At 41.6% G+C, this 11072-nt stretch overlaps 2 protein-coding genes across 2 annotated transcripts; both read right to left on the minus strand.

Annotated features, from left to right (window-relative positions):
* Window positions 1–2019: 2019 nt before the first annotated feature.
* On the minus strand, window positions 2020–3018 carry LOC127172395 (olfactory receptor 24-like). The gene has a single exon (XM_051121655.1). The coding sequence runs from the start codon at window positions 3016–3018 to the stop codon at window positions 2020–2022; it is 999 nt and encodes a 332-aa protein (XP_050977612.1).
* A 6777-nt stretch (window positions 3019–9795) lies between these two features.
* LOC127172399 (olfactory receptor 2A12-like) lies at window positions 9796–10800 on the minus strand. The gene has a single exon (XM_051121660.1). The coding sequence runs from the start codon at window positions 10798–10800 to the stop codon at window positions 9796–9798; it is 1005 nt and encodes a 334-aa protein (XP_050977617.1).
* Window positions 10801–11072: the final 272 nt, after the last annotated feature.

An 11072-nucleotide genomic window follows, 5' to 3' on the forward strand; every position in this document is an offset into this window, starting at 1 on the left:
TCATGAAACAAAACCAGTGATTTGAAGCATGCCATGATCCCTTGAGTGTATTTTAATGGTCAGTAATATTCATAAGCACTTCATTCTGAATATTAATAATATCCAGATTTCTGCAAGGCCTTTGTCACTAACTGCTAACAATGCTATCCCTCATGCACATAAAGCCATATCCATAAGGCAACTCTGTGGTGCTTTTCCACCATCAGCTGAATGGTTACCTTTGCTAAACTATGCTGTTCTGTACAGGGCCTGGTTTGTTGACATTGGGGCTTTCGCACCAGAGGAACTTCTTCATAGTTCCTAGAACTAACGCCTGCTCTTTGGCATGTTTGCATGGCAGAAAATGGTAACAAAATTAGTTCTACTGTAGGAATGGCTTTTTTGGGAACTAATCTGGGCCAGTGATATAAGTGTACTGTATGTTGATTTAGGGCTGCACAATTAATAGAAATGAAACCAAAATTACACTTGGTTGTGTGTTGTGTTTGGATGACCATACGTGCCATTTTTATGGGACACGTCCTGGCCAGGGATATTGCCTAAAATATCCAGGATTTGACTCTTTGTGCTGCACAGACCAATTGTTGTTTGACATCCGTGAGAGCTATAGAGAGCAGACGGCTCCTTGTGCTTTTGAATCGCTCTCACAGTACTTTGATGTCATACAGCGATCGAACTGCGCACTTCAAGTCGAATGAATGAACCAAAATGTATGCATATTTGCATCGCTTTGACCATTCTCTGTACATCCCACCTTCTCACACATCACAAATTGTCAATTATGTACAATGCCTGCACACTATTGTTTCAAACTACTGTACTTTTTGATCATTACCTTCAGAAAGTATGAAAACAGTGAGCAAAGTCAAATATAGAAATCCTGGCCAGGACTTGTCCTGTAAAAATGGCACGTATGGCCACCCTATTTTGCGTTTCTGTATCTCATTTTGAAGGCTGCCCTCTAGAGGTCTGATTTGTCAGCCTCATACAGTATGTCACTGAGGATATTTCATTTAATAAAAGCAATCATTATAAAAATGACTGTAATTCCTCATAAGGTCTAATTACTATATTTTCATATTTGGAATGTAATGGTTGCTTTTCTGAAATTAGACAACCTCTATGAATTACGCAGCCATCGTAGCCTTCAAAATCAGACACAGGCCATGTATGGAACGGTTTGAAATTGTAGCCCTACATTACTCAATATTGTTGCTGATACTACATACTATGTTTAGAACCGCTTTGACTAAAAATGAAAAAGGACATTTGTGTGACTTTTATTTTTTAATTGTATCTTGAACAGTTAATGTCCTTCTTGACTTAAATCCTATGTTACAAGCTGACGTAACCTGCTACAACATTGATAATATTTAAGAGACATTTTCGTCAAGACAAATCACTCTACCTAAAGCTAAAAACTACATATAGATTCAAGCTGGATGTAGTAGGTTGAAAAAGTAAAAGTGTATTACACAGTGTTAGTCTATCATGGAAAATTTTTCTTTAATTTCTGAAATATCTTTTCAAAATACATTAGGTTGTGAATAGAATTGTCATTGTGTTATTTAACAGGATGGTTTATAGCCATTTATCATATTCGTATAATGCATTAATTTTGTTAAATGAACAAGGTATGCTGATACAAATGCTTATGTGGTCTGTCATACATTATATAACATAACACCCATGTGACAGCACAGAATGGTAAGAATTAGTGACTGCACACAATAAAGAACACATACACAATTCATATAGGTACAGTTAATAATTGTTCTGCTAACTATTATTCAAATATGTTATGTTGAAAGCAAATGTAATTTAAAGAGGGTTTTATTACTTTTGATGTACTGTTAACCTAAAATAATTAAATGGAAAGGTGAATACTGCAAAAAATGACTAGTTAGAATCTTTACTGAAATTGTTGTTGTTTTAAACATATTGGGCCTGTTTACGACACAATTTTTGTTACAACTACAAACAACATCAATCACAGCCAGTAAGCTCTAATTATTATTTTTAAATTCTCCTGCTGCATTTCACTCTTCTTTCTGTGGTTGTGTTCAACTTGCGTCGTTTGTACAGTTCTTTTATGGATTGCATGACCTCCTCTGTCTTCAGAGTGTATATGATGGGATTCAGCATAGGTGGTATTGTCTGTGTCAGGGAATTGTTAATAATCCGGGCGTTTGGATGCAAAGGTGTTATTATCGATGCAATATTATTGCTTAAGATTGGGATATAAAAAATTATCACCAACATTAGATGTGAGGTGCAGGTTTTTATGGCTTTGATTCGGTCAACACCATGCGGAATCTTAAACAAAACCACAGCAATGCAGAAATATGAAATGAAGATCAGTATGAGCGGTGTAAAAATCAGAAGACTATAGCAAATTTTACCCAACAAAATATTTACATAATTATCATTACAAGCTATTCTATAGATAGGACCATAATCACAAAAATAACTATCAAGCACATTAGATCCACAAAAAGAAAGTCTATTTACAGAACATACAAGTAAAGAAAAAAATGTCACAGAAAAAACCCATATCACCCCCATGATCAAAAACATAGCTGGTTTGGTTACAATGGCATGATAATGTAGAGGAAAACAAATAGCAACCAGTCTGTCATAAGCCAAGACAAGTAGTGTCAAAGATTGCGTGTTCATGAAATGATATACAAAAAACATATAAGTCAAGCATGCTTCGTATGAAATGTCCTGGTGCTTGAATAAAAATGTGTCAATGACTTTTGGAATCAAAGCTGAACTTCCACACAGATCAGAAAGGGCCAAATGAAAAACAGCAATGTATTTGGCTGTGTGAAGCCTGCGGGCCAAATAAATGATACACATGATAAATGAATTCCCCAAAACAGTCACAACATACACTACAGACAAGAACACATAGTAATATTTTGCATGTGGGATATTAAAAAAGCCATTGATGAAAAATGTTGCAGGACGAACAAAGGTCAAATTTCCAGAGGAGTTTGACTGCATGGAGCTCATGATACCTGTTGTCTGGCTTTTTGTCTCACCTATGATTTAAAAAGAACCATTACTGAAATCTGTTGAAAAATAAAGAATGTTCAATTTCACCTCCAATCACAGTGCATTAATGAAAATGCTTGAATGTTCTCTGATATAATCATATTGAATAAGAGTCAGTAAAATCACTACAGAGAAACAGAGCAGAGGAAACACTGGCTTATACTCTACCTTATCCAAAGCTGCAAAAATCTAATTTTTTTTACCAGCCATCAGACAAATATATAGTAGATTATTCTCTTGCACATGGGACTTTCGTTCATAGATGACCCCTTCTCCCTACAGATTTAAAGATGCAGGAGTAACTAACTATGTAGTACAATACAACTGTTATCCTCCAAAAACTACAGGGGAAAACAAGCAGGTCTGACTAGTATAGTATGTAGTAGGGGTCGACCGATATGTGTTTTTCAGGGCCGATGCCGATACCGATTATTACAGATCAAGTAGGACGATAACCGATATTTTGAACCTTTGACATATATACGTCTAGTGTAAAAATTAATGTCAAAATTAAGTATAACAATTTCGTCTCTGACGAAAACTGCCTTCCCTGGTGTTAATTAAGTGTAGAACTCCCACACTGCACTTCTTTCTCTTGTCTACCTCTGTGCATACATCTACAATAAGGTTTATATAAAGAGAGAGTTAAAAGTGGGGCCACTGCATCCCTGCTGACTGTATGCTTCATGGTTAAGCCCATGATACTGTACTACAGCTAAACAGCTTGGGGAAATGTAAGTATTTGGCTTCAATAATTTACATGTTAGAAATGTATGTGTAATACCGTTACTCTAACGGAGTGACAGAAGCGTGAAGTGGGCAGATCCATATGCAGAGCTTTATTTGATCGAGACAGAGACATGGTCATATACTGGCAGGGTCGAACAATAGCAAACAGGTATAACGAGACAAGACACAAGAGTAATCCAAGACAGGCGAGGGTCGATCAACGGCGAATGTAATCCAGAGGGCTAGGCAAAAGGGCTTCCCCCTCAGTCGTTCACTCCGACATTACGTCGAGTGACGTATTTGGGATCGTACTTGGGAGCCCAATCACCTCTGAGCTAAAGAGAAAAGGCCAATGAAAATTGGCGAGTGGAATTTGCACAGCAAGCCACTCCCCCCCTACATATGGGTATATAAGATGGCGGCGTCCATCCACTCATTCAGATTTCTGCTTCAGAGCCTTCGCCTTCTATGAGCGACGAGAACAAAGAAGAGAGAGAAACTTCAAGAGTCTTCCTGCTCGGTTGTGTCCCGTTGCACACAGCGAAGCACCTGCTTTGCGGTGGGCAATCCAACCTAAAAGAGCAATTTTCTACACTGTCGTTGAGAGCTTCTCATTTCCGTGATGTCTTTCTGACCCTGTGCAGCTGGATGCGGTGCCCATCTAGCTTCCTTTGACGGGCACGATCTCTGCCTCACGTGTCTGGGCCGCGATCACACTGAGGCACGCTGAGTCCATCGCCACGCTTAGGTCTCGCCTCTCTTACATGAGAGGCCGCCCTGTGATTTCTGCCAAGCCCAGTTCGATGCGCTCTGAGAGCACTTCGGCTGCGCTGGTCAGAAACCAGGGAGACTTGAGGGTTACAGTGCGTGATGTTCCACCGGGCAAGCCCCCACGGAAGTCACGCCCCTCCAAGCGTATCCCCGTCGAGCTGCCGAAACATGACATTCGCGGCGAGCCTAGTGTCTCTTTCGGCACTCCGGAAGAAGATAGGATGTCCATCGCGGCATCAGAGGAGGATATGCCGCCAGCTGACGCTGATGACTCTGCTGGACAACCCTCCGCTGCGAGGGCTGCCCAGTCGGAAGTTGACGCTGAACTGGCGGCTATGCTCCTCCGGGCAGCCAAAAGCATCGAGCTGGAGGTGCCTAAAGCACCTTCTCCCGAGCGCTCGCAGCTGGATGATTGGTTCCTGGGTGCGAAGGGTGACGTTCCACCTCGCCCCGCCCCAGTGCCTTTCTTCCCAGAGGTTCACAAGGAGATCACCAAGTCGTGGGGTGCCCCCTTTACGGCTCGCTCATGTCAGAGTTCCTCCCTCCTCACTACCCTCGATGGTGGGGCAGCCAGGGTGTACGCTGACGTTCCCCAGGTGGAGCGTGCGGTTGCAGTGCATCTGTGCCCGCAAAACACTGCAACCTGGAGGAATCGTCCGTGCCTCCCATCCAAAGCCTTTAAGCTTTCATCGGTTCTGGCCGCGAAGGCTTATGGTGCTGCGGGTCAGGCTGCCTCGGCCTTGCATGCAATGGCCATCCTGCATGTCTACCAGGCCAAAGCACGCAAACAGCTGCACGAGAGTAGTTCTGACTCAGGTGTAATGCAGGAGCTGTGGTCAGCGACTGATTTCGCTCTGCGACCGATTTCGCTCTCTGAGCGACGAAGGTCACGGCGCGGGCCCTGGGTCAGGTGATGTCCACCATGGTGGTCCAGGAGCGCCATCTCTGGCTCAACCTGGCGCAGATGTCTGACGTCGACAAAGTTTGCTTTCTCAACACAGGTTGGCCTTTTCGCTGCCGCCACTGACCTCTGGGTCAGTGGTACCCACCTATTCAAAAAAAGAGCAATTTCCTCTATCCCAGGTTCTGTGCCTCGAGCTCGGTTTCTGAGCGACGCCCAGCTTCCTCAGCCCTCGGCTCGGAGCCTCAAATCACCAACGTGGGATCCAGGGCAGAAGGTAAGTGCTGCTCACAGCATCCCAGCTTTCCTCCAGGGCGCTCCGCTCTCTGGGGTCAGCCCCTTGCCCTTCCAGGCTGCCCCACCGCAGGTACGTCTACTACCGTCCCCTTGATCCCGCTTGCACGTCGACTGGGGGCCTGGTTAGTGCTCCCCAGCCCGTCTCGCTGGTTGATCTGGACAACAATTCAGTTTACGAGGCGTCCGCCCAGGTTCAGGGGCATCCGTTTCACATCTGTCCATTCGGACACAGATGCCTCTGTCTTACGTGCGGAGATTGCGATCCTCCTGGCGAAGGACCAGGGGTCTTAGGCCTACAGAAAGCCCCGTTCAAGCCACTCGGTTCAGTCGAGCTAAAGTTTCTGTCATTAAAGACAGTGCTCCTGACCACACTCGCCTCTATCAAGAGGGTAGGGGACCTACAAGCATTCTCAGTTAACGAAGCGTGCCTGGAATTCGGTCCGGCTGACTCTCACGTGACCCTGAGACCTAGACCGGGCTATGTGCCCAAGGTTCCCACCTTTTGGGATCAGGGGGTGAACCTGCAAGCTCTGCCCTCGGCCTTAGCGTTGCTGTGTGCCGTTCGCGCTTTGCGAATCTACGTGGACCGCACCCAGGGCTTTAGACGCTCCAAACAGCTCTTTGTCTGCTTTGAGGGACAGCAGAAAGGGAATGCTGTCTCCAAACAGAGGTTGGCCCATTGGGTGGTAGATGCCATCACCTTGGTGTACGAGTCCCAAGGTGAGCCGTGCCCCCTAGGAGTTAGAGCCCACTCCACTCGGAGTGTTGCCTCCTCCTATGCGTTGGCACACGGCGCCTCTCTGGCAGCCATTTGTAGAGCTGAAGGCTGGGCGACACCTAATATCTTCACAAGGTTTTACAATCTTCGCGTAGAGCCTGTTTTCTCCCTCTGTGTCGGCTTGCTGTGCCATTCCTTACAGATCTGTGCGCCTTTTTCCCAGTTGTTCCTTTTTTTCTGAACACTGGGTCCTCCGTGCCCCGCAGCCCGGACTAGGACGGAGCAGTCCGCAACTGTGCTCCGGTAGAGGACCTCCTTCACCCCTCTGGTTGTGGCATCCTGTCTCAGTATTGTTCCACGGGAAAATTCTCTAAACCCGTGTTCCCCTAAAAATCTTTTATTATTGTCCCATATTACCCAAAGTTTCTTAATGTGCTCCGCCCCCAACGGTTGCTTCAAAAATCTGGCACCCCTGGTAGTCCCCTCTCCTCAGCAAAAACCTGAATGAGTGGATGCACGCCGCCATCTTATATACCCGTATGTACGGGGGGAGTGGCTTGCCGTGCAAATTCCACTCACCAGTTTTCATTGGCCTTTTCTTTTTAGCTCTTTAGCTTGGGAGCCCAACGTATTTGGGCTCCCAAGTACGATCCCAAATACGTCACTTGACGTAACGTCTCCGATTCCTTCCTTCAGAGAACGAGGGTTACAGATGTAACCTAGACGATTCCGACAGAACATGTGAGAGATCCAAAGGGCAGGCAGCGAAACAGACAAAACGAGATAACCAGGCGAGAATACAAAACTCAGGGAACTAGATAAAACACAGGAAACTAGGGAATGGCTCTGTAAAGATTGCTAACACTAGGTAAGTGCTTTATGCAACATACAATACTTGTTGAATGGCAAGAGGAAGTCCAAGGCTTATATAGAGTGTCTAATTGGACGCATGTGATCAGCGCAATGGATGATGGGGAACGTAGTCCGGGGTGTGGTGCAACAGTCTGTCTAATGTAAATGTCAATGGAATTAGAGGGCAACATCTGGTGGTGAGCGGACCGTAGGTCACCGACCAGATTCATGACAGTTACCGCTCGTAATTCCTCATAAATTTTTTTCTGATGACTAAAACATAACCTAAAATAGTAGAGTTGACTTTTCAATTCATCTAATGCACATCAGTGGATTAACTTAAAAAAACACTATTTTTATTAAACTATAACAATAATAGCCTATTATAGGCACACATACATTTTGTCATCATTTTGTGACACTAGAAATTTCAGTTAGTTTTAATTTAGAGTACAGTGCAAATAAAGGCATAACACAATTTCATTTATCTTTTAATCAAATGAGAGTTAAACTCTTTATTTTTGACAAACAAAGGGGTTTACCATTAAAATTGATGATTATTCTTTTAAGCAAAATTGTAATAATTGTTGTAGTAGTAGTATTACGTATATTCTACTGCACCACAGTAATATATCTCTGACAATTTATTCAAGCTAAACAGAACTTATATTTTGACGGGTTGCCATGACGACCTTTAGAGTTTCTGTAGCCTATTATATGATATGACAATAGATTTACTCATATGAAATGGTCAAATGCTCATGAAGTGACCCTCAGAGCAGATCTGGAGATGTTGTTCACGTATTTATGCCCTCATTTAGTGAGACAAGAGACGCAGCTGAAATCACAGCGAGCATCATTGCGCGCTTCCGTATGTGTATAAACAAAACCGTGCGTCTGTTCCAATCACATTCACAGAGACACGCAGAACATGCAGGATTCATATTTAAATGGTATTTTTACGGCTTAATATTTACAGGCACTAGTCCATATTGTGACTCCATTTAGGCTAAGAGTACTACTGCTGACCTGCTTATGATTAACTCATTCATGACATTCCACATTATACAGTAAATTCTACTAATGACTTGAGAGACAACTAATGCATGAGTGTTCGCTGAAGCTTCCGGTTAGCAAGGTCTGAGAGTGTTCCTTGTTGATTGATCGGACTCGTGACTCTCAACAAATCAGATTGGTGGTGGGCGGAGATTGCTTTCGGCCACAGAGTGGTGAGTTCCGACAGGTTTCATCAGCATCCGAGCCAAATAGCGTGTTTCAAAATTAAATTATTTTATTGAATCGGCTTTGAAAATGATCGATACCGATAATCATAAAATGCCTAATATTGGCGCCGATAATCGGTCGACCCCTAGTCCTTAACTAGACAGAGATGTGTTAAGAAACATGTACATGGGGTAGAGTTAGGTTTAAGGGTAGGTTCAGAGATAGTACCTTGTTATTGTAATTACTATAATAAATGCATAGTATGTACTTGAGGAACAGGACTGTAAAATAAAGAGCTACCTCATTCGAAAGGGAATGGCTTTTGTTGTTGAAAACATATGAATGAGATACAGATTCACATGAATTAGCACCAAATTCTTTAACAATTCTAATTTTATTTTAACTCTTGTCAGCTTAAAACCTCTGTTAAACCAAGCACAAAGCACACTATTGACAAAATAGTGACAAAAAACTGACCAAAGCTAAAAACATAACAGAAATCCACACTGCATGTAACAGTGACAGTTTTTAGAGAAAAACTTAGTGTTATTGTTTAATTACCATTTAAATAATGTCTGGTATGTGTTATTTAATAGGATGGTTTATATACAGAAGCTGTTGTATGGCATTGTACTGTGTGCTGGCTTTATGTAGCTGTTTGTCATATTTGTACATTGAATTAATTTTGTTAAATAATCAAAGTCAACTTTAAGGATTAAATTTAATAAGTTTAGTTTACAGAAGCACATGCCTGCATTATATGTCCTAGAATCATGATACGATGGTGTCATATTACCCATACAAATACCTACTGTGTCATATAGCACAAAATGGTAAGAATTAGTAACTGCATGAAACAATAAACATATTACACATACACAATCCATATAGGAACAAAAAGTGTCAACTGTCAAAGACCACTGCAGTGCTGACAAATACAACTAAAAATGATTCAGAAACATTTACATTTGTTAGATTTAAAGCAAGTGTAATGCTAAAGTCTTTTTTCCTTTAACATACTGTTATTCTAAAACGATTAAATGCAAAGTTGAGTATACTGCATTCAAAAATTATTATTTAGAATCTTTACAACTTTGTCCCCCAAAAAAGAAAGGAATCACAAAGAAGTTTTACTAGTTTTTAGCCCAGAGGTTTTTAAACATTTAAACACAATATATTTTACAACTACAAACAAAATCAAACTTGATCACAGCTGACAAACAAGATAATAGATCTGCAATTACTATTCTTTATTTCTCCTTCTGCCTTTTATTTTTCTTTCTATTATAGTGTTCACTTTGCGTCGTTTGTACAGTACTTTTGCGGATTGCATGACCTCCTCTGTCTTTAGAGTGTATATGATGGGATTCAGCATAGGTGGTATTGTCTGTGTCAGGGAAGTGTTAATTATTCCGGCGTTCGAATCAGAATGTGTTGTTATAGATGCAATATTATTGCTTATAATTGGGAGATAACTGATTGCCACCAATATGAGATGTGAGGAGCAGGTTTTTATGGCTTTGATCCGATCAGCACCATGAGCAATCTTAAGCAGAGCCAGAGCAATGCAGAAATATGTGATGATGATCATTATGAGTGGAGTGCAAATCAGGAGACCAAAGCTAATTCTTCCCATCAAAATATTTACAGAATTATCATTACATGCTAGTCTATAGACAGGGCGATGATCACAAAAATAACTATTAAGCACATTAGATCCACAAAAGGAGAGTCTATTCACCAAACCTATAATTACAGATAAATATGTCACAGAAAAAATCCACATCATCCCTATGATCAGAAACATAGCTGGTTTGGTTACAATGACATGATACCGTAGAGGAAAACAAATAGCAACCAGTCTGTCATAAGCCAAGACAAGTAGTGTCAAAGATTGCGTGTTCATGAAATGATATACAAAGAACATATTTGCCAAACACGCTTCATAAGAAACAACCTGATGGTCAAATAAAAATGCGTCCATGACTTTTGGAATCAAAGCTGAGCTTCCACACAGATCAGAAACTGCCAGATGGAAAACAGCAATGTATTTAGCTGTGTGAAGCCTGCGGGCTGAATAAATGATACACATGATAAATGAATTCCCTAAAACAGTCACAACATACACTAAAGACAAGAACACATAGTAGTACTTTACATGTGGAACATTAGAAAAGCCATTGAGGAAAAATGCTGCAGGACGGACAAAGGTAACATTTGCAGAGGAGTTTGACAGCAAGGAGCTCATGATACCTGTTGTCTGGCTTTTTGCCTCACCTGTGATGAGGAACTGTTATAGACATACATTCAAAAATACAGAATATTCACACAATTATTTATATTGTTTACTGTTACAGTGCATATATGGACAAAAATGTTTGGATGTTCTTTGATGTAACCTTATTGAACATAATAACATCTTTTAATAATAATATCTTCATAATATATTTTCAGTAAAATCATTAGAGAGAAACAGAGAACACACATGGTTTATACTCTACCTTCTCCAAACTGGAACCA

This window comes from Labeo rohita, chromosome 10, assembly GCF_022985175.1.
Source record: "Labeo rohita strain BAU-BD-2019 chromosome 10, IGBB_LRoh.1.0, whole genome shotgun sequence".
In the NCBI taxonomy this organism is placed as follows: Eukaryota; Metazoa; Chordata; class Actinopteri; order Cypriniformes; family Cyprinidae; genus Labeo; species Labeo rohita.

Bases quoted from the DNA above. Each gene is read 5' to 3' on its own strand.
- LOC127172395 (XM_051121655.1), bottom strand. From the start codon at position 3,018: ATGAGCTCCATGCAGTCAAACTCCTCTGGAAATTTGACCTTTGTTCGT.
- LOC127172399 (XM_051121660.1), bottom strand. From the start codon at position 10,800: ATGAGCTCCTTGCTGTCAAACTCCTCTGCAAATGTTACCTTTGTCCGT.